The sequence below is a fragment of the Octopus bimaculoides genome, chromosome 5 (genome assembly GCF_046866305.1).
Source record: "Octopus bimaculoides isolate indiv1 chromosome 5, ASM4686630v1, whole genome shotgun sequence".
NCBI classification, from domain to species: domain Eukaryota; kingdom Metazoa; phylum Mollusca; class Cephalopoda; order Octopoda; family Octopodidae; genus Octopus; species Octopus bimaculoides.
Window position 1 is genome coordinate 105,200,710 of NC_142932.1, and position 24,661 is coordinate 105,225,370.

The 24,661-nt window shown below is 35.6% G+C and overlaps 1 protein-coding gene across 23 annotated transcripts in view; it reads left to right on the top strand.

The window, feature by feature from the left end:
• The window catches only part of LOC106870742 (arf-GAP with Rho-GAP domain, ANK repeat and PH domain-containing protein 2), a 285,612-nt gene extending 261,159 nt beyond the window's left edge, over positions 1 to 24,453 (top strand). For 12 of the 23 annotated variants that reach the window (XM_089352845.1, XM_089352849.1, XM_052968221.2 and 9 more), the window contains 17 exons: positions 661 to 733; positions 2,390 to 2,480; positions 3,876 to 3,953; positions 5,829 to 5,963; positions 6,957 to 7,062; positions 7,246 to 7,336; positions 8,481 to 8,555; positions 10,002 to 10,073; positions 12,269 to 12,343; positions 13,068 to 13,176; positions 14,673 to 14,803; positions 16,398 to 16,511; positions 17,809 to 17,885; positions 19,081 to 19,125; positions 19,831 to 19,921; positions 20,411 to 20,506; positions 23,453 to 23,765. In XM_089352845.1, the coding sequence (XP_089208971.1) occupies positions 661 to 733; positions 2,390 to 2,480; positions 3,876 to 3,953; positions 5,829 to 5,963; positions 6,957 to 7,062; positions 7,246 to 7,336; positions 8,481 to 8,555; positions 10,002 to 10,073; positions 12,269 to 12,343; positions 13,068 to 13,176; positions 14,673 to 14,803; positions 16,398 to 16,511; positions 17,809 to 17,885; positions 19,081 to 19,125; positions 19,831 to 19,921; positions 20,411 to 20,470 (1,423 nt within the window). In that variant the 3' untranslated portion in view covers positions 20,471 to 20,506; positions 23,453 to 23,765. Of the gene's footprint in view, positions 1 to 660; positions 734 to 2,389; positions 2,481 to 3,875; positions 3,954 to 5,828; positions 5,964 to 6,956; positions 7,063 to 7,245; positions 7,337 to 8,480; positions 8,556 to 10,001; positions 10,074 to 12,268; positions 12,344 to 13,067; positions 13,177 to 14,672; positions 14,804 to 16,397; positions 16,512 to 17,808; positions 17,886 to 19,080; positions 19,126 to 19,830; positions 19,922 to 20,410; positions 20,507 to 23,452 lie in introns of all 23 variants that reach the window. The other 11 variants (XM_089352850.1, XM_089352854.1, XM_089352848.1 and 8 more) reach the window with 1 other exon arrangement.
• The last annotated feature ends 208 nt before the right edge of the window (positions 24,454 to 24,661 follow it).

Below are 24,661 nucleotides of genomic sequence, written 5' to 3' on the forward strand. Positions count from 1 at the left end.
TATCATAGTAATCCATTTCTTATTAGGCTTACAAGGAATCCTATATCTGTGTGACTATATGATTAAGAAGCTCACTTTGCAACCACTTGGTTTGGGGTTCAGTCTCACTGCACAGTACTTTGGCAGAGTGTTTTCTACTTTAGTCCCAGGTTGACCTTGTGAGGTGAATGTAGTGAACAGAAACTGTGTGGAAGCCTCTATTATATATGTATCTGTGTATTTGTGTTTGTCTTTCCCACTCATTGTTTGACAACTGGCGTTCATTCAATCTGAGTTTCTATTTACTGTTATTTATGCCAGTATCATATAACTGGTACCAGTGCCAGTAACACGTAAAGAAAGCACCCTTCGAACTTTGGGCCTCATGGAGGCAGTGACAGGTGACCGAGATCCTTGGCAATGTACTGTGCTTGATAAGACCTATCAAACCAAGTGAGATCGCAGTCATGGCTGATGCCAGTGGCATGTAGAGACCATCTACTACACTCTTGGAGTGATTGATATTAGGAAGGGCATCCAGCTGTAGAAACCATGCCAAATCAGATTGAAACCTGGTGCAGCTTACCAGTTTTCAGTCAAACCATCCAACCCATGCCAGCATGGAAAACAAATGCTAAATTATGATGATGATGTCTCTTTTTTTTCTTTTCCTTCTTTCAGAGCTCTTTATTTACAAGCTGACTTACAGCATGATACTGAACGATTAGCAACATTGATGCAAAAAGCAACAGTTGTAAGTTTGCTCTTTTATTTTTTTCTATTCTTTTACTTGTTTCAGTCATTTGATTGTGGCCATGCTAGAGCACCACCTTAAAGGATTTCAGTCAAAGAAATCAAGTCCAGGACTTATTCTTTGTAAGCCTAGTACTTACTCTATTGGCTCCTTTTGCCGAACCGCTAACTTACGGGGACATAAACACACCAGCATCGGTTGTCAAGTGATGGCAGGGAGACAAACACAGACACACAAATATATAAACATATCTCTATCTCTCTCTTTATATATATATACATGCATACCTACATACATACATATACAGCAGGCTTCTTTCAGTTTCCGTCTACCAAATCCCCTCACAAGGCTTTGGTTAGCCTGAGGCTATAGGAGAAGACACTTGCCCAAGGTGCCATGCAGTGGGACTGAACCCAGAACCATGTGGTTGGGAAGCAAACTTCTTACCACACAGCCATGCCTGCATCAAGTTTCTTAACCTCTTGGTTTGTTTATGCATTCACTCAGTGGAGATACATAAACACTTATCAGTTTTGTCTGTTACTATATAAAATAAATTATTATTAATAACGAATAAAATTAAAAGTAATCTGATTTATGCTCCATATCTCTTGCAACAATGTGGTTTTCGGTTCAATCCATCTGTGAGGCACTCTAGTTATGTGTGTTCTACTATAACCCTGAGCCAACCTATGTCTTGTGGGTGAAATTGGTGGAGGGGAATGATTCAAACCTATCATATGTGTGTAGTTTCTTTATGAATGCTTACATTCTGCAGTTTGCATGAAAATTGTTGAGCTACAGTTAGTGACATTTGTTGGCATTTCCCTGTTAACGAATCATTTAGTAGCTCTGTGGTAAGGGTTAGTGGCAGAATGAGTATCCAACTGTAAAAAAAAAATGCTCCTATAATATGTAATCATCTAATCCATGCTAGCATAGAAAAATGGGTGTAAAACAAACAAATATTACTTATGTATATCTCCTATATTTTGAAATGATCTAATGTCAACTTGACTTTGATGTGAATTGAACTCGGTATGTTGTAGTACCAAACTTGTTATAATGAAATCAGTTGGAAATGCACACTACTCTCTTTGCCATCTTAACCATTCTAACTGTTTAGAATTTCATCATAACACCATCATCATCATCATTTTAGCACCCACTTTTCCATGTTCTCATGGTTTGGATTGAATTTTTGTTGAGGGTTGAGGTGGATTTTCTGTAATTGGATGTCCTTCCTGTTGCCACTCCTCATCTGTTTCCAAATAAGGTAATATTTCCCTTTAGCCAGACATGATTTTTAATGGAAGACTGAGAATGAAGGACACTACTTGCATGATGCTGACATCCATTTCCAACTATCACTTATTGTCAAAGCATGGAGACAGTAACCCTCATGTAATGGGCTTCCTTCACTTTCCATCTACCAAATCCATTCACACCTGGAACTATGGTAGAAGGCACTTACCCAAGGTGCCATACAGTGGGATTAAACTCAGACCCATGTGGTTAGAAAGCTACCTTCTCAACACATAGCTATTCCTACACCTGCATTAAATATTGAATGTTAAAATAAATATTGAATATTAGAAACCAGTATTAAATGCAGACAGTCATTAGTTTGTTTCTGTTTTCTTGAACCTTTTTCAGACATGTCAACGGTTCTTTAATGACCAACAACTGACTGCTGATGATGTCCCAGTCGTTGTAGATAAATGTATCAAGTTCATTATGACAAATGGTAGGTGTCAGCGTTTTTTTTTTCCTTTCTATGTGTGTGTGTGTGTGAGAGGAGAACATGTTGAGAAGCTTAGTCAGTTCTGCATGAACATATCTATGATACATGACCCTTTACTGCTCAAGGTTGACCATGCATCTATAAATATAGGTGACGACTTGCACAAAATATTGTCAGTTACCTCTGTTTGTAAGTTTTCTCTTTTCACATATACCAATGTTTATCTAAGAGAAAGGTTACTGACTTGGTCCAACACAGCTTGGCATTGGTGTTGTTGCAGGCATTGTCAGAATACAAAGAACTAGGACAAATATCACTAGACATCTTGTCTGAACCGCCAACAATTCTGCTTATACATTGCTTCGGATTGATACCTTTCTATTAAACATGGAAAAGTGAAAAGGCAAAGTTTACCATAACAGGATTTGAAATCAGGATACTGAGAGTTATAATAAATGCTGCAAGGCATTCTATTCCTTGCTAATTTGCCAACTTGTTACTCTGGTGTATATATATTTCTCCCTGGATAGGGCATCAGTCTGTTGCAGGATTACTCATTTTCGCTGTCTGAGTGAATTGAAGCAATGTGAAATAAAGTGTTTTGCTCAAGAACACAACACATCACCCTGTCCAGGAATTGAAACCACAATCTTATGATTGTGAGTCCAGCTCCATAACCACTAAACCATGCACTTCCTCACCTATAATATAGAGGTTACTAATAAAATATTTGACTACCTGTCTAGATTGTTGTGGTGGCTTAGCTCCATTTTGGCCCTGGTTCTACTTGTGTGTACTGTTAGAGTCTCTTCAGAAGTCTTTGAATATCTGAAAAATCATCCAAACAGCACAAACCAAACAGAATAATACCTTAAAGGAGTATTTTAGAATGCATCAAGAACTCCATTGTTTAACATCTGTTTTCCATACTGGCATGGGTTGGATGGTTTGACAAGACCCAGCAAGCTGCAAGACTGCATTGAGCTCCAATGTTAGCTTTGCCATGGTTTCTATGACTTGATGCCCTTTCTAACACCAACCACTGAATGAGCCAATAAAAGAACCTGTTTCTATGATGTGACTACCTGATTTTCTAGACATAGCAGTGAAATTTTCTTTGTCCAACTCTACTGTCTTTAAAAAAAGAGAAAAGTTACAGTGGATGGTTATGGCTGGAACACTTTTGGTCATAGCTCTGCTTTCTTAGGACTGACACGAGACTAAATAGCCACAAACTGCTTATATTGAAATGCTTTTGCTTTGGGATATATTTGTCGCTACAACCATCTTTTGTAATGAAACTTTAAAATAAATCTCATCTTTGAGTTGTTCTGTTTAATTTAGAATTGTTTTCTGTCTAAGAATCTATACAGCAGGATTTCTTTTGCATTTTAATAGGATTACATGAAAGTGGTATCTATCGTCAAAGTGGTGTTAAGTCTCAAATCGCAAAGTTATTAGAGATATTCCATACTGGTAAGTTACACTGTTGCTTTCTAGTCTTTATAAGGTATGCTGTGATATTTTAAAAGTAAACTTCTTTCATATTTTGATGATAAGGAAAACAGTAACAAAAAAGAAAGAAAGAAAACTAACAGATAATACAGGTCGTCATTGACTTACAACCACAATTGGTTCCGACTGACTGGTTGTAAGTCAATTTGGTCGTAAGTTGGCCTGTAGGCCCACATAGCTTTGTTTTATGTTTTTACATTCTTAAGGTACATTCTCAGGTAAAAGTCACAAATAGCATTCTGTATTATTGCTATTTTACTGGTGTTAGTCAAAAATTTCGGTGTCTCAAGCAGTCATCTTATAAACAAATACAAGGTTGCCTCGATGTCTCCGTGACAGGATAGTGGTCTAGTACAGTGGTAATTGATAACCAAACCTTGGGGAAGCATTTGTTAGATGACATCATCTGTATATGGGTTAATTTCTAGGAAATTAAACCCATTAAATTTAAACCGGACTATATATTATTGCTGCTGGGAGCTGGCATGCCAGTCATCGTAAAGTTGATCAGTCGTAAATCGATGATGACCTGTATTGGTTTCAAATTTCGGTATCAGGGCAGCATGTTTAGGAGAGGGAATAAGTAGATTATGTTGAAACCAATGCTTAACTGGTATTTATTTTATTCACCCCGATAGGATGAAAACCAAAGTCAAACTTGAATTTCAACACAAAATGTAAAGATGGATAAAATGCCACTAAGTATAGGCGTAGGAGTGGCTGTGTGGTAAGTAGCTTGCTTACCAACCACATAGTTCTAGGTTTAGTCCCACTGAGTGGCACCTTGGGCAAGTGTCTTCTACTATAGCCTTGGGCTGACCAAAGCCTTATGAGTGGATTTGGTAGACGAAAACTGAAAGAAGCCTGTCATATATATGTATATATATATATATGTATGTGTATGTATATGTTTGTGTGTCTGTGTTTGTCTCTGCCAACGTAGCTTGGCAACTGATGCTGGTGTGTTTACGTCCCCATAACTTGGCAGTTCAGCAAAAAAGACCGATAGAATAAGTACTAGGCTTCCAAAGAATAAGTCCTGTGTGCGATTTGCTCGACCAAAGTCGGTGCTCCAGCATGGCGACAGTCAAATGACTGAAACAAGTAACAGAGAGTAAGTATTTTGCCTAGTGTGCTAACAATTCTGCCAGCTTGCTACCTTAACAGTTGCTAATATTGGTTACAAAATTTTGACACATGACCAGTAAGTTTGGGGATTGGGATAAGTTGATTACATCAAACTCAGTGCTCAACTGGTGCTTATTTTATTGGCCCTGAAAGGATGAAAGGCAAAGTTGACCTCAGCAGAATTTGAGCACAGAATATAAAGACAGGAGAAATTCTGCCAAGCATTTTGCTGGGCATGCTAATGATTCGTATTTCTTTATTGCCCACAAGGAGCTAAACATAGAGGGCACAATCAAGGATAGACAAAGGGATTAAGTCAATTACATCGACCCCAGTGTGTAACTGGTACTTAATTTATCGACCCCGAAAGGATGAAAGGCAAAGTCGACTTCGGCAGAATTTGAACTCAGAATGTAAAAACAGACAAAATACCACTAAGCATTTCAACCAGCGTGCTAACATTTTTTATTTCTTTATTGCCCACAAGGGGCTAAACGTAGAGGAGACAAACAAGGTCAGACAAAGGGATTAAGTCGATTACATCGACCCCAGTGCACCTTTTTCTGCCAGCTCACCGCCTTACCAGTTGCTAATAATATTGCGTGTGGAAAATGTCAACTACCACAAGCACTCAAATTCTAGGTGAAACAGAAATAAATGGAAAAAAAAAATATATATATATATATATTCTACTCTTTTATATTTCAGATGCTCAAAAAGTACAACTGGTGGTCGACACCTACAATCTTCCTACTGTTACTGGTGTTCTTAAGAGGTTCTTCAGGGAAATGGCTGACTCACTTCTAACCAAAACTCTTTATGAGAAATGGATTAAGACAGCAGGTAGGCTGGATGAACAAAATAATCTTTTCTACTCTAGGCACAAGGCCTGAAATTTTTGGAAAGTGGGGCCAATCAATGAGATTGACTCCAGTATGCAACTGGTACTTAATTTATCGACCCCGAAAGGATGAAAGGCAAAGTCAACCTCGGCAGAATTTAAACTCAGAACGTAACAGCAGACGAAATACCGCTAAGCATTTCACCTAGCATGCTAACATTTCTTATTCTTATTTCTTTATTGCCCACAAGGGGCTAAACATAAAGGGGACAAACAAGGACAGACAAAGAGATTAAGTTGATTACATCAACTCCAGTGCGTAACTGGTACTTAATTTATCGACCCTGAAAGGATGAAAGGCAAAGTTGACCTCGGCGGAATTTGAACTCAGAACGTAACGACAGACGAAATACCACTAAGCATTTCGTCCGGCGTGCTAACGTTTCTACCAGCTCACCGCCTTATTTCTAACGTGCTAACATTTCTGCCAGCTCGCCACCTTTGGATGAATAAAATAATGTCTATCCTTTTAATGAGTGACATTAATAGGTCAATTATCTGCACTCAATCATCGTGGCTATGACTGTTCATGGCTTTGGCATGACTTGATAAGCTTTCTCCATACTCGTCGGTTTTTTTGTTTGGGTTTGCCATTTGCTGGTAATGATCACGCTCAAATGGTGCTATTTACGTGTCATTGGCACGGAAGCCAGACAGCTGCTCTGGCAATGATCACGCTCGGATGGTGCTCTTAACACTCCACTGGCACAGGTGCCAGTCATTGAATTTGATTCAATCACAGAGTTCAAATTCCCCTGTGGTTGACTTTGCCTTTCATCCTTTTGGAGTCGATTAAATAAGTACCAATTACACCAGTTGGTGTCAATGTAATCGACTCAATCCCTTCCCCCAAATCTGAAGCCTTGTGCTTCCAGTAGAAAGAATTATTATTATTATTATTTCTATTATATTCTTTCCATTTTTTATCATTTTAGAAACTGATGATACTCAAGCCAAACTGAATTGGTACAAATACTTAATCAAAGAACTGCCACTTGTCAACCAAAACACATTAAAGAAACTGGTTACTCATCTTTGGAGGTAAATTAATATCTTGCTTCTCTTGTTCTAAACAATTGTTCCTTAATTTTAAGGACGCTTGCATGCATTCATGTGTATATGTCTGTATGTGTGTATGACTGATTCTTTATACGTCTTCTTTATTATATTGCCATTCTGTTTTTGTATATTTTACTAATTTTTCTTTTAAACCTTTCTTTGTAGTGTTGCTGAGAATGAGCATTCAAATAAAATGGGTATTGACCAATTAGCAATTGTGTTTGGTCCAACCCTGATGTCAGGTGGATCCAGCCAAGTAAGTTGACTATCACACATTTCAGAGAATCAACTATCATCATTGATATTTATATCTATGTGTGTATGTGCATGTGCATTCGTGGGTGTGTGTATAGATGTATATGATTATATATATGTGTCAATGCAGGCACATGGCTGTGTAGTTAAGAAGCATACTTTGCAATCGTTCCACTGTGGGTTCAGTCCCACTATGTGGTATTTTATGCTAGTGTCTTCTACTATAGCCTATTTAAAACATAGAAATCTTAAGAAATTAAAAAAAAAAGAAACACAGTAGAAATGGTGTGCCCAGCTGCACCACCAGACTTCTGTCTGATTTGGCATGGTTTCTACAGCTGGATTCTCTTCCTAGCACTGACCACTTTACAGAGTGTGCTGGGTGCTTTTACATGGTATTGCACAGATGCTTTTAAGTGGCACTGTAATAATAATAACGAGCTGGACCTGTGAAAAATTCATGGAAAATATAGAAAACGTAAGCATCTGTAAATTGTGTGCTGGTGCCGTGAGAAATGTTTCTATATTGCGACAGTTAAAGGTGGCGAGCTGGCAGAATCGTTAGCACACCAGGCGAAATGCTTGGCGGTATTTTAAGGATGCAAATTGGCATATTAATATTATGGATAATGACAAGGTGTTAGAGCACCAAAGGTCAGATGTAGTGACCTTTAGGAGGGACAAACAGGAGTGCCTAATAATTGACATGGCAGTACTAGGAGTTCAACATATCATCATGAAAGAAAGAGAAAAGGTCGATAAATATGGAGACCTGAGAATTGAGATTGCTAAGATGTGGCAGCTACGAGAGTCAAACATAAAGGTTATCCCTATTGTTATCAGAGCATTGGGTTCAATACCATCCAATTTGAAAAAGCATCTGAAAACTTTAGAAATACCTTGCAATCTAGATATATTACAAGAATCAGCATTACTTAGAACTGCACATGTATTGCGTAAAGTATTGTCTATCTGAGGTCCCTGTTGTGACTTGACAAACAATAAAAACCTCCAGTAGACGCAATATCTTCAATCAACAACCGCATGATACTGTATACTGTGCGTCGTCTATAATAGAAATAATAATAATAATAATTAATTAATTAATTAACTAATTAATGCCTATTTTTATTTGTTTGTTTCAGAACAATTATTCCAATACAAATTCTGAGATTACTGTTATTCGTGAACTCATCAAGTACCATGAACGCTTGTTTGAAGTGAGTGAACAGCATTGCTTTATTTTATCATTTTTTTTTTTTATCTTATATAATTTTTTGATGTTGATTAATTTAAGTCATGTATTTACAACACATGTGGCTTAGTGGTTAGTCATGAGTGTAAAAGTGTGGTTTTGATTCCTGGACCGGGCAATGCATTGTGTTCTTGAGCAAAATATTTCATTTCACATTGCTGCAGTCTACTCAGCTGGTGAAAATGAGTAAACTTATGATGAGCTGGTGTCCCACCCAGTTGGAGGACATATACGCCACAGAAACCAGTCTTATGGCTTGGAAAGGACCTCTGATTTTTTTTTTATTGATATACATGTACTTTTTTCCTGTTTTTTTTTTATCTCTCTTGCTTTGATGAGAAGTAATGTTTATTCTCACTTAAATATGGATGTTCTGTTAGAACAAACTTTACTGCAGGAGATACTATGAGAAAAACTCTCATATAAGCTTTTGATGCAAAATGCATTGCTTTGTTTATATTACTAGTGGAGAGACAAATCCTCACCAACTCCAGCAGTGAAACCACAATATTACTTCTCAGTATTAATACTGTCTCTGTTGCTAATATATATTCTTTAATGAACTCACTGGCTAATCATGACGCCAGTACCTGCTCTGGCATGTGATTTTCAACTTTCCTTGGTCTCATCAGTGATGGACACTCAACCACTAGAGATGGCAGGGGCTCATCTCATCACCAGTGATATTTAGAAAATCAATGCCAGAGCAGGTACTGGCGTCATGATTAGCCAGTGAGTTCATTAAAGAATATATATTAGCAACAGAGACAGTATTAATACTGAGAAGTAATATTTAACTCTACTTAAACTTGGATGTTTTGTTAGAAGAAACTATACTGTGGTAGTTACCACGAGAGAAATTCTCATATAGGCTTTTGGGGTAAAATGCATACTTGTTTATATCACTAGTGGTGAGATAAATCCCCACCAGCTCCAGCGCCGAGACCATCAGATCACATGATTTCAACCTTCCTTGGTCTCATCAATGATGGACACTTGATCGCTAGAGATAGCAGCAACTCAAATCCTTGCTATATTAAGCAAATGTACTACATGATAGTTGTTGCTTAGCCCTAATGTATCATGCTGAGACTTCTTTGGCTTGTGCTTCTACTTGGTCATATTAAAAGTTAATTGAGGGCAGGAAGGTTATTTATTTCTAACTTAGAAAAACCAAACTCTAATATTTTTCATCTTTCCTTAGTTAATAAAGTACCATTAAGTGCTGTGAAAATTACTGTCACATTTCTTTAGCAAGGAAGTATTTTGAAACTTACCCACAACCAAGTGTAAAATATGATTTGTGCTTAGAGCTATTAAAATGTTTTATTGACTTGAAAATCTCAACTTTAATTTCTGTATTTATTTATGAAAAATAATTTTGTATATTTAATATCTGTTTTTTAAACAGTTGCCAGTCAAAAATAAAGAGATTGAGAAAAAAATACAGGAAGCTTGTGAGAAGATGGAAAATCTGAAGAAGGTAAGCAAAAGGCAGAAACTATTTATTTATATGGTAGCAGTTGTTGGCACAGGTGGTGGGTGTGATATATATGTGTGATTGTGTGTGGATGTTGAGGATTGTATGGGTGTGTTTATGAAAATGCTTCTCTAGAATTTTATACAAGTCATATGTATAACTGTAAATGGGTAACCTTGCGATACATTGGCATACAAGGGTGAAATGGTGACACAGGCAAATCACCTGATTGGGGGTCTTATGACCCACATTTTGTATTCAGTGATATAAAGGATGAATAGTACAACTTGTACTGTGAATTCTGACTGGAAGAGATTGATTTTCAACTACATCAAAGGTCAATGTGTGTGTGTGTGTGTGTGTGTGTGTGTGTGTAAGGAGTCTTGTCTTCAAGTTCTTGGCGACCTTACTTGTGCCAGTGCTACAGAAAAATTACCCAGTACAGTCTCTATATATGATGATGATGATGTATATAGGCACACACATAAGCATACATTAGGTATTCAGTTGTCATAATTTTAAATGCACTAACATGTATGTATGTATATATATATATATATATAATTTGATAATGAGGGTAGAAATTGATATTAATCAATTAAAACCAGTGGCCTAGCATATTTAAAAAATCCGAAGATTAAAATTATATTACATACAAAATTAAGAGGAATGACCAACAAGTGGACTCCTATATGCTAGAAATAGATGCCAAATCACCTAACCACAAAGAGTATGTTCTCAAGAAAAAACTTTTGCTGAAATTTTTTTCTTGAGAACATACACTTTGTGGTTAGGTGATTTGGCATCTATTTCTAGCATATAGGAGTCCACTTTGGTGGTCATTCCTCTTAATTTTGGATATATATATATATATATATATATATATATATATATATGTATATATATATGTATATATATATATATATATATATATGTATATATATATGTATATGTATATATATATATATATATATGTATATATATATATATATGTATATATATATATATATATATGTATATGTATATATATATATATATATATATATATGCATGCACACACAAACGTGAATGCTTGTGTATGTGCTCAAGCATATGTGTCAGAATTATCACATTTGCTTTCCATGTTGGCCTAGTTTTGGACAATAGTGTCACAGTCACAACTCTAATTGGTTTTTAGTCACAGTGTTTGCCTTCTGAGATGGGTCAGAGGACCAGTTCTCATTCATTCATGGTTTCCGTGATTGGATATGCTCTCTAACGCCTATCACTTTACTGAGTGCATTTTGTTGTGTACCAGCATTAGTGAGGTTTCCTTGTATTCCATAAAGCTAAACAGTCCTCACTGCTCTATGATGTATCTGTTTGTTCAAGGTAATGTCATCGAGAATATGAATAAAATTGTGTGAAAAGAGAAGAACCAAGATGAGTAGGTGGAGAGAGGAAGAGTATGATGGTAGAATTGAATGATTAAGATAAGAGGGTAGTAGAGGGAGAAAGAAAGTGATGAATAGTAATAGGGATGGTCAGTGGTAAGAGAGAGTGATGACTGTCAGTCATAAGTGTCCTAGTGGGAGAAGGAGCAATGATTTGTGATACAATGATTTGTGATACTTCTAATGAAGTATATGTTTCAGGGATTATTTAAAAGTGAGCAAGGTAGAATGATTGGGTCTATGGGGATAGAATAGGGATGTGTCTAGTGCAATCCCTGGTTATATGAATGATGTGGTGAGATGAATAGGAGAGCAGATGAGTGTCAGACAGATTTTGTGCTGTCCATGCTTACACAAATAGCATGGTACAGTAAATAGGAGAGCTCCATTGCCATCCTTACTTAAATAGGCAACGTGTTACATTGAACTAGAAGATATACAGCCATTTTTTGTCACATAGATAGCATAGTATTAGTATAGTAAATAGAAGGAGAGAATGAGTGATAGAAAGGGATGAGATATAAAAGCTGCAAGAAAGGTAGCAGCATGTATGTTCCAGAGAGAGATTTTTTAAAGGTGATGTATTGAAAGATTTCAATTTTATAAAGGGACAAACAATGATGAATTTAAGCTGATTTTCTGAATGTAACAGATTCAGAGAGAATGATGGGAAATGTAAGTAAATGAAATACATAGCTCCCCCCCCCAATATGTGGGTTTGGGAGATCCAAGACATTCATATGTTTATGTATTTCCTCTTTTCAGGTTTCTGTGGTATCTGATTCTTTGCTGCTTCATTTGTATGTGGGTGTCTACGATTCCCAACCAATAGCAACCACTGTAAGTATACACACACCCTCTCTCACTCACTCTGACTCTCATTCACTCACTCACTCTTACTCTCATTCACTCACTCTGACTGTTATGTACTTATATGACTTGTCATAATTTTCTTATGTACAATAAGTAATTTGCAGTAGCATTTGATTCCTTATTTCAACATCATAGTACTGATGCTGGTGTCACGTAACTGGAGGCAATGTGACCAATACTGGTGTCTCATAACTAGCACCCATGCTGGTGGCATGTAAAAAGCACCTTTCGAGTGTTGAGCCTCATGGAGGCAATGACAAATGACCGAGACCTCTGACAATATGCCATGCTTGAGTAGAAGACCCATCAAGCCAAGGGAAATCGTTGTTGTAGCAGATACTGGCACCTGTGCACGTGGCACGTAAAAGCATCCATTAAACTTTTGGAGTGGTTGGCATTAAGAAGGGCATCCAGCCATAGAAACCATACTAAATCAGACTCAACAGCTCTGGTCAAACCATCCAACCCATGCCAGTATGAACAACGGACGTTAAATGATGATGATGATGATGAATTCTGACTAAATAGCAGGGTTTATGTTGTTGTATTCTATTTGCTGTAAAGCCATATTCTCTGGAGAATTTTATGTTGTAAGTGATATATATCCATAGCTACATGCGTCATTCTTAACTCATTATTTCAGTTCCTACTTTATGTTGAATTAACATTTTCCATTTTTCTGTCATTTTAGGTTTCCTGGACTATGAATGGTGGAGATATTTTAGAAAGAGTCCAACCTAAAATTTGTTTGAAGGGCGTTGACTGGATTCTTTATGAAACTGTCTGCAATGGAACACTGGGTATATATTATTACGTTTTTATTTATTACTTGTTTCAGTCATTAGACTGCGGCCATGCTGGGGCACTGCCTTGAAGGATTTTTAGTCAAATGAACTGACCCTAGTACTTTTAGGTTTTTAGATCTAGAACTTATTCTATTGATTTCTTTTGCTGAGCCACTAAGTTATGGAGATGTAAACATACCAACATCAGTTCTCAAGCAGTGACAGGAACAAATACAGATATAAAGCCTAACCCTACACCTATATATATATGTGTGGCTGTGTGGTAAGTAGCTTGCTTACCAACCACATGGTCCCGGGTTCAGTCCCACTGCGACCAAAGCCTTGTGAGTGGATTTGGTAGACGGAAACTGAAAGAAGCCCGTCGTATATATGTATATATATATATATGTATGTGTGTGTATATGTTTGCGTGTTTGTGTTTGTCCCCCCAACATCGCTTGACAACCGATGGTGGTGTGTTTACGTCCCCGTAACTTAGCGGTTCGGCAAAAGAGACCGATAGAATAAGTACTAGGTTTCCAAAGAATAAGTCCTGGGGTCGATTTTCTCGACTAAAGGCAGTGCTGCAGCATGGCCACAGTCAAATGACTGAAACAAGTAAAAGAGTATACATACACACACATATACATATATATATATATATGTATATATGTATATGCTGATGATGATGATGAGATAGATGCGATAGACTTCTTTCAGTTTCCATCTACCAAATCCACTCACAAGGTTTTGGTTGGCCTGAGGTTATAGTAGAAGAAGCTTGCCCAAGGCGCCATGCAGTCGGACTGAACCCACAACCATGTAGCTGGGAAGCAAGCTTCTTACCACACAGCCACACCTGCACCAGTATATTTATTTATTTAGAGGTTGGCTTTTGGAAGGGCATCCAGCTGTAGAAACTCTACCAGATCAGATTGGAGCCTGGTGCAGCCATCTGGTTTGCTAGTCCTCAGTCAAATCGTCCAACCGATGCTAGCATGGAAAGCAGATGTTAAACGATGATGATGACGATTAGCTTTTTTTGGTAAGATTTAGGTCTTGGCAGTAATTTTTCATACAATGAATATCATTAAGCTGGCACCACCACCACCATCATCATCATCTAATGTCTGTTTTCCATGCTGCCATAAGTTGGATGGTCTGACCAAAGATAGCAAGCTGGAGACTTGTACTCTTAATGTAGTTGTACTCTTAATGTAGTTCTCAGGGAGATTCAGCGTGACACAAAGTGTGACAAAGCCAGCCCTTTGAAATACAGGTACTACTCATTTTTGCCAGCAATGTGAAATAAAGTGTCTTGCTCAAGGACACAATGCATCGCTGGGAATTGAACTCACGACCTTACAATCATGAGCCGAATGCCCTAACCACTAAGCCACATGCCTTCACTTGTTGTATAATTTGTTATAAATGAATGCTTTTAAATGATGAACTTCTTATTACATTACTAAGTTAAAGTTGACTTATATATTTGCACTTTGCTTTCACAGAGCGACCAATACATTCTACAGAAAATATAGAAGATGTTCTCAGCCAGTATAAATTCTGGGATGAAACTGATGCTCGAGAGACTCGTTTGCTGGTCAAACAGTCTCATCTGTGTGTCAACTTCAAAGAATATGTAAGTAAATTTAATATTTTGAAACTCTTCTCATAAAAGTTAAAAGAGTTCTTGTGTAGTACATCACTATTTTACTATTTAACATTGAATTGTTATTTACTTTCAAAATTTTAATAGAATTTCTAGTTAGTGTTGAAGAGCAATATGTAATCTCTGTTTCAATCCCTCACCAATGCCAATAATATAATGATTTGAAATTTTGGTGCATGGACAGTAATTTTAGAGGAAGGGGTTATAGTCAGTTCTATTGACCCTAGTACTTGACTGTTGTTTTATCAATCCCAACAGGATAAATGGCAAAATTTGACCTTTGTGTATTTGAATGCAAGGCATAAAGAACCAGAAGAAATATCATTGGAGGAAAGCATTTTCTTATACTCACCAAAAACGCCTCCACTAAATGCCTGTCTTCAGATAAAATAACTAGGTAAACCAGTGGAGTTCTCCTACACATCATCAAGCAAAATCACCAGACAGTGGCTGTCTATGTGGTGGTTTGCTTGTCTTCATTTTAACCCTTTCGTTACCAATTTGGCTGAAACCGGCTCTGGCTCTGAGTACAAATGTCTTGTTTTCATAAGTTTTGAATTAAAATCTTCCACTAAACCTTAGTCACGAGTCATGCTCCTAACACTAGCTGAATGATAATGAAGTTATTTTACTAAATTCTTTGTTATATTTAAAGTAACTGAAAGAAACACAGAACATCTTAAATTAAATACAGTAATGAAAAGGTTAACTGTTCTACAATTCTCAACTAGTTTTATGAAAGATGCATTCTTTTATTCGTTTCAGTTATTTGACTGCAGTTGTGCTGAAACACTGCCTTTTAGTCAAGCAATTATTCTTTGTAAGCCTATTGATCTCTTTTGCCAACCTGCTACGTTACAGGGATGTAAACACACCAGCATTGGTTGTCAAGTGATGATGGGAGTACAAGCACTGATGCACAAACATATATACACACACATACACACACACACACACACACACACACACATATATATATATATATATATATATATATAGTTCAAAAACACAATAACAAAAAAACAAAAAAACAACAAAGTGAGGACGTGATATGGATAGTATTATTGGACGCTCAGGAAAGGAAAGAGAGAGTGTATATATATATATATATATAACGGGCTTCTTTCAGTTACTATCTACAAATCCACTCACAAGGCTTTAGTCAGCCTGAGGCTATAGTAGAAGACACATGCCCAGGGTGCCACACAGTGGGACTGAACCCGGAACCATGTGGTTGGTAAGCGAGCTACTTACCACACAGCCACTCAGTAATTTTCAAGGTTTTTTTTTTTTTTTTACATGACAAAAAAATAGAGAATTTGAATATATTAGTAAGTTAGTGTCAGCTTCTTAATGTTTCCTTCATCAAATGATATGTAGAAATAATTAAAATCATTATGCTGTGAACCAAAAAAAGAACCTCATCAATATTAGTAAGTGATTAATTATTATTTATTTCAGTAACTAATGAGTTATTTATTCTCTGTTTAATATTACATTGTTTGTTTCATTACTGCACTAAACGGGTTATTATAATTCTGTTTTTATTTTATTACAACGACAGTTTGATCCCAGCAAAACTCTTATGGCTGAGCTTGAATTTTGTGAAAAGAAAGTGTCTCGCAAATATTGGTTTGAATTTTCCCAAGCTAAATTGTCTTATTATAAAGATACAAAGGTTAGTGTTGCCTTAGAAGTTATTCTCTTTTCGTTTATAGAGACACACACACACAAATATTCTTTTATTCTTTTACTCTTTTCAGTCATTTGATTGTTGCCATACTAGAACACTGCCTTAAAGGGTTTTTTTAGTTGAAGAAATCAACCCCAGGATGTATTCTTTTAAAGCCTAGTACTTATTCTATCAGTCTCTTTTGCTAAACTGCTAAGTTATGGGGACATAAACACACCAACATCAGTTGTCAAGTGATGCTGAGGAAACAAACATAAACACAGACACACACATAAATACATACATACATACATATACGATGGGATTCTTTCAGTTTCCATGTACCAAATCCACTCACAAGGCTTTGGTTGGCCCAAGGCTATAGTAGAAGACACTTGCCCAAGATACCATGTAGTGAGACTGAACCTGGAACCATGTGGTTGGGGAGCAAGCTTCTTACCACACAGCCACACTCGTGCCTGTACACACATTATTTTTGTGAAAATTAACTGTATATTGTTTATCTTGGAGTCTCCTGTTGCAGATGACAGATGAGGGCTCTATAATTTGTTGCTGAACAATCTGCACACAGATAATTTGTCTATAATGATCAAATGTTTGTGTTGCATACTAGCTTACTTCTTCCATCAAATTGACATTGTCTGTACAAGTACATGGTGTGCCACATGTCAGGTGCTGATGAGATTGCAGAGCAGTGTGAGATGAAGTGTTTTGATTAAGAACACAAAGCACTGCCTGATCTGTGAGTCAAACCCATGACCTCTTGATCATGAATGCCACACCCTAACCACTAGGCCATATACCATCCCATAATATCAATATATATATATACTGATATCTCACATCAACCAACGCTCCTTCCCTTGTTTATCACTCAATACATTTATCTCTACCTTCATCCTTAAACATCTTTTATTCTCCTTTCACTCTTATGAAATTACCCTCCCCCCATCCACTCTCATTATTCTCTCTTACACTTACTTTCTTGTGTCTTGAGAGTTCATTCTGGCCCCCTCATCACCTTTATATTCTTTCCAGCTACTGCCTTATTAAGTCTTGTGTAACTCATTCTGGCATGGAACATTGGATGCTAAATTGATGATTTTTGTATTCTTAGACCAAGCTTAGGAGTTGCCAAAGGGAAATAAAGACAAAAGTCTTCATTATTTATGTAATCTAATCCTTGCCTCTCTTTTATTTCTGTTCCTTTAACTGTTTACATGTTTATCTCTATCAGTGTCATTTGTTAAATGTTTACTATTTCATGTGTATTTATGACTAGGGTTCACCAATAGCCACATGGCGAATAGAAGATTTGAATATTTACATGGGAATTGAGCAAAACAGAGATCCAAAACTGTAAGTTTCCTTTAACTTCTTTCATAGTCCTACCCCCTTAAATGTAAGTAATATTTGTAGTTTTATCAACATCATAGACTTGGTGTATTTTATAGATTTTGATTTCCGCTGAGCATTAATATTGATGAAAGTATTATTACTGAAGTATGTAAGGCAGCGAGCTGGTAGAATCATTAGAACATTGGGAAAAAAGCCTAGTGGTATTTCTTGTGACTCCTTTTGTCCTGGGTTCAAATTCCACTGAGGTCATCTTTGCCTTTCATGTGTATGTATTATCTTGCATTCACTCAGACTCTTGATCCCTTCTAGGGCATTGGCCATCAAAGATTCTCCTCCACTCATCCCTCTCCAAGGACTTCCTCTTCAGTTGCACCCTGTACCATCCTGATGTCTTCACTTCAGTATTCATTTTCTGGTCATTTTGTCTGAAATTATGTGATTCTTCTTCTTTCTTTTTTTTGTCTTGGGACTGCTTAGCAACACTATGTTGGGGCTTCCTGAAGGTGCATCCAAGCCAGCGTCACTTTTTTTCATTTGATTTCCATGTCAACAGATGAACTCTCACAAAGCTCTGTTATAGGCTTTCTTTTCTTTGGCCAATGGATTCTGAGGCTGTGAAGATCTTTAGAGTGGATTTCATATGTTCACATGTCTCAGCTCCATACACTGGGACAAACTTCATACATGAATTGAAGATGTAAATCTTAGTGTTCCTGGTGATAGGCCTTGTCTTCCTGATGTTATTCAGTTGGAGAAATAGGACTTTTACTTCACCAGTCTTGAGTTTCTCTTCACTCTCAGCGTTTCCTGTTTAATCAATGATACTACCCACGTACTAAGCTTGCTGTTTCCTCAAATGGTTTGTCTTTAATATTTTCTGAGGGTGTTTTAAAATATTATTAAAATATTATTTAATATATAATAATAATAAAATATTATTAAAATATTATTTAATATATAATAATAATAAAATATTATTAAAATATTATTTAATATATAATAATAATAAAATATTATTAAAATATGAGGTTCTTTTGACAAGAAACATAGGCATAATTATGAAAGTTAATGGTACACCTGGCAAAATTAGAACTCTTGGGTTTTACTATTCTGAAATAGTAAATTTAAAGTTAGTAAATTTAAAATGTAATTCACTGGTAAGATCTCTTTTTTACTTTTGAATTTTTTTTTCTAGACGCCCTGGTTTTACTTTTGTTGTGAAGAATGAGAAACAGAAAAGGTAAGTGAATCCTAAGATATTTATTCTGACTTTGGCTGGCATTTTGATTTTCTTTGTTAGTCTGAGGTTGCATTTGTCACCATTTTAGATTCTTCTCAGCTGGGGATAATGACAGGGTTACGGATAATTGAGTGAGGGTAATGTGGTTGATATTTAGTCTGGATTATTGTGAGGTTTTGATTGTGTGTGTGTGTGTGTGTGTGTGTGTATGTATGTGAGAGAGAGAAAGAGAAAAAAAAAAAGAGAGGTGGAGATTCCATGACTTTAGGAAAATGCATTTCTTGAGTAGAAAACAAAAATGATTAGACTTCAAATGCAGTAGTCTGGGTAAAGTAAGGAAGAGTAAAAGTTAGATTGATATAGAGGGCCAAAGCAGAGGAGGCGAGGCTATAGAAATAGTGTCAGAGGAAATGGGGAGAGAAAACATTTGAAATGTGGGTCTGTGGTTATCGTGTTGGCAAATAGAGGTTTTCTTTCTAGGAAGATACCTATATTTTAGGCATAATTCAGTGTCTTTAAGCATGACCATTTACATTGATAAACCTCTTATAGTGTCTGATATCAGTTACATCTGATTGCTACAAAGTCACATATCTCAGTTGTAATTGTGGTCTGGTGTTTGATTTCCGTGAATTTATAAAGTGACTCTGTTATGAAATATAAGAAAAAATATTTAAGTTTGTTCTTGTGTTGTCTTTATTACAGGTCAAAAGATACACCCTATTTTGGCAAAGCTTTATACTTCCCTACAGTACATGATATGTATGTTTGGTATGCTGGCATGATGTTTACAAAGGTAAGCTTATTTTCTTGTCTCTAAGGCAGTAGAATTTTATTTACTGTTTGTTTTAAAAAGAAAACAAAAAAAAAATGCTAGTAATAATTTTGTAGCTGTACTAAAATGATGTATTAATAAAATAGCTAGTTTAATTTTAAGACATTGTATCCTAAGACTTTGCGTTCTAATATTTCTTATAGTTCATGAAATATCTCAAAACAAGGAAACACTTATTAATTAGCTAAAAATGTTTAAAATGAGAATAAATATGTTTATTTTCTCATACATTTTATGCTGTATTATTTTCCTTTTGTACTAGAGAGAAAGTATATCTGACAGGCTGTGTGTGTGTGTGTGTGTGTGTGAATAATATGGATGTGGAGGGAGTACACTATAATTGGTGTATTATTTCACCTATTGTTGGAGGCTCATGGTTGGGTGGATATTTAGCCTGTACTGTATCATACTAACTTACTAGTTTTATATCTTGTATTTTGTCAACAATAGCATTGTTGGTTAGACGTTACTAATGGGACAATCCGTTCCACGCGGCATTTCCAGTGTTGAGAGAAACTGTGCAGCTTGGGTGAATAATACCACAAGGTACTTTTGTTTGACACACTGGTACATGGGAAATTTTCTTGCAGATGAGTATATCTGTTGCTGATGCTAACACACTCAATACACCATCATCATCATCATTATCATTTTGAAGTTAGGACTTCTTGTGCCAGCTTCTTCCTCTCCTTTGCATTCTCCTTACCCAGCAACCTCTGATTGTAACGTTTCCAAGTCTCTTTCTTCTCACATTGTTAATATGGTTAAATACACTTCTGTCATTGTGTATTTATTTTTTTTCTCAGTGAAGTTTTAATTTATTGTGAAATACTGTCGGCAATCTGGAACACCTCACTATCCTCTTGTTGCAAAAATTGATAATTGATTGTCTCTTTACAGAACATTAGTTCTAGACAAGCCTCTCATTTTCAGCTTCTCTTCAAGCTGCTTATGCCTGACATCTACCTTCTTTTAAACCTACATCATATCATTCCTTGCTTCTTGCTTTCTTCTAATCATTCCAAGCCTGTCTTTTTAGATTTTATTCCTCTATGAGCTATATAAGTTTGGATGATTTGGTATGTGGCTCACAGCATGTTGTCTTGTAGAAACTTACCATTTACCCTCTATATTATACGTCTCTATCCCCTCTTCCAGTTTGTCTTCTGCATCAAATACTATTCCTTTGAACCTATGTCTTGCAAAGGAATCTTTCAGATTCCATTCCTTCTCACATTGTCTTTTGTCTCTGAGTCCATCTGGCTCTGGCCTTGGGGTGACTGGTCACTAGTCTCGGTTGAGTGGTTCACTCTTCACTGGGGAATGATTTAGTTTCACAATTAATGACCTATCATGTTTCCCTGGGAAATCTGTCTAGCTTACTGCGTTCACCTGCTTGATAGGTGATCAAATTGCTAACCATTTTCCTGAAGTTAAAGTTACAAATTGTCAGATCATTTGTGACACAAGAGCCTAACAGTGTTCATTTTCCCCCATTCCCCATGCAATAGCCTTAGTATCCATATATACTGCTGTAGCTATCATATTGTTGCCTAATATGTCCATATAAGTAACCCACAATGATAATAATATTGCTGTCAGCATTGTTGTGGTAGTATGCCTTTGAGAAACATTCCTGCTGTTTTTCTGTCAGTCTCCATTGTGGTGTAAATGCAGTTGTCACTGTTATCCATGATTAGTCTAAGCTGATTTTACAGTCACATACTTAGACTAACTCAGTTTCTTTGTCCATTTTGCATACCGACAACATGGCTACTGCACTAACATTAATGCTGCTACTTTTAAGAATTTGCACCTTTGTTTCTTGCCCATAAGGATTTGACTGAGATTCTGCTGTCTTAACTCTTTTACCCTGTCTATATCTACTTATCCCCACTTAAGTGTCTCACAATTGCCCTACTGTCAATGCTGATGGAAGTAACCCTGAAATTTTATACCTGTTAAGGTGAGAGGAGTTTCCAATGTTTGAATTGTTTGATGTTGGTTTTCTAAATACACATTGGACTTCTCTACAGTTTCTCTCTATCCAAATTTTATTTGCAATGCTTTGGTCAATCCAAGACTTTGATAGAATTATAGAAAACACATATCCAAGGTTCACTGAGATCAAACTCAAAACCATGTGTTGCAGAGCAAACTTCTAAACCACATGATTGTGCTTGTATTTTTATTTTCTGTTGGTTTGGTCTGGAATAAAGAACTGTTTTCATGTCCATTACACAACCTCTAAACCTGGATATTAAACTCACTGAAATATGAAGACATTGTCAAATGGATAACTGTTATTTATTTTCTGATGATGTAGGTTTGTAAATAAATACTTAAAATACATAGTATATCACAAAGCAGAAAATTATAGGAAGCAACCTGATTAGGGATCATGTGACTTTGACTACTGTGAAGTTAGGTAGATGTAACTTCACAATCATAGCACTTTCATTCTTAGGCCCACTCAAAGCTTTCTTTCTAGACTTTTAAAATCTAAATCTAATACACCAATATTAAATATGTGGTGTTAATCTATTCTTTTGCTTATATTAATTGTTTTTCAAGATGCATTACATATTGTAAAAACCCATGTAATTTATGCATTTTTTTCACAAAAATAAAAATAAACTTTACGGGTCTGTAAATTACATGAGTAGATCGTTTCCAGAATTTTTTTAGAAATTGTTTTGTTGTAAAAAGACGAACAAAATGTAAACATTTGTACTGGAAGTTGACTCATTTAAAGTCAGAATAGGTTTTTATAGGAAAAAAAATAAGGGCTTAAATATAATGAAGTTGACTTTTATTTATGCTGGATAGTATAATGCTTACTTTTTGTATAAATTTACTAAAACCATTAAATGGTTAACTACTTGTTGAAGTCTGATGTTCATGCTAGTAATCACGGTCTGGGCCATATTTTATATATTTTACTCAGCTGAGTAAAGTGTCATTCAAGCTGATGTTTATTGGTAATTAAACTCAATTTGCAACACCTGTGCATATTTATCTGCTTGGTTTTTGTTGATAAGAATTATCAACAACTTTTCCTGTGATCATGATTTGAGAAGACATACAGAAGTGTGTGAAAGATCAGACATAATCTCTTGTGGGCAAGAAATATAAAATAAAGTTTATTATTGTAATAATAGCTTTCAATGTGATACTTGTTAAACAGAAATTATTTTTATTTAATGAAAATTTAATAAAATTTAATCATAAGTGAAATTATGCTAAATACAACTAAATTGAAAACCTTTTCTCCCTGGCCATATCGGCAATTCTGGAAACTTTTGGGTGCAAATTTTACATGAGTAGAAGCTTGTTTTAAAAATTTTTATCCTGAAAATCACCTGTGTAAATTACACAGGTGTGCTAATTACATGAGTTTTTACAGTAATTATAAATTTTTTCCTGTCTTAACATACAAAAATATTTTTATGTAGCAGTTTTTGTTTTAAAGAGAAATTTCATCTTTTTCAGTACCCAACAGTGTGACCAACAGGTCCTGGTATTTAGGAGTCTATTACTTGTCACCATTTATATGGAATGAACTGAGTTCTGCTCAAGTTTGAAGAATGTCTTGCACATCTTTCCATGATTAATATTCTAACTGAGAAAAAAATCACATCAGACCAAAACTCATGCTTTTATAAGAGTCATTCTGAATTATACACTCTGAGATTTAGTGATTTTGTCAAATTGGATTTTAATATTTCTATCAATATCTTTAAAATCCTATCTGTCCAATTATATTTAAATAATAAAATATAACAAAATTGAAAAAAAAAAAAAATGAAAATATACAACTGCATCTGAAACAAAACCATTGTACATTTCCTTCTTATTGATGTCACAGAACTGCTTTGGTCCAAGCATTGATGTTTATTCTCAACATGGATACAATTGTTGAAAAGAACAATTGAAATCTATAAAAATCTTGAAGTTAATTGAATGGGGAAAGTTAGTCATTTGAGATGACAAAACATTGACATTTTGATTGAAGATTCCAAACACATGAACTATTTTAAATTATGGATTACAATCCATTGGATTATTATCATTATTTTATTATTATTGTTATTATTATTATTTTTTTTTTAAATGTCTATGTACATCTCTATGTGTATTTGTGCATCTGAAGTTCTTCACCAAGCTTTGATCTTTTAATGGCTTCAAAAGAGGGGAAATTAATCAAAACCAATCCTGTTTTTGCAGTGCTAATGTCATCTCATTTCAAAGATAAGAAAAAGAAGGAGGAAACAAGGGGGTGGGGTTGCGGGGAGACCTTGCAAATTAAACCAATGTTTCTTCTTCATTTTTTCTACTTCGTCTTCTTCCATATTGTAATTTCCATCTTAAATTTAATAATTCCTTTAAAACTTTTAAAAATGCAAAACAACTTCATTAAAAACTGGAAGAAAAGAAAAAACTGTCTGATGCTGTGATAAACGCTGATATGCATTAAAATGTATTTCTTCCTATCATGGTCTTTTTCTTTTTCATTTTCATTTCAAAGATATATGAATATAGGCTTCTTAATTTTTATGAAGTGATGGCATGTTATTTAAATGAATTTTCATGAAAATACAATTCTTTCTATTGTTTTCTGTTTTTTTTTCCATTTTGTTATATTCTTATCCTGGTTTCAGACATTTGACTATGTCCGTGGTAGGGCACCGCCTTGAAGAA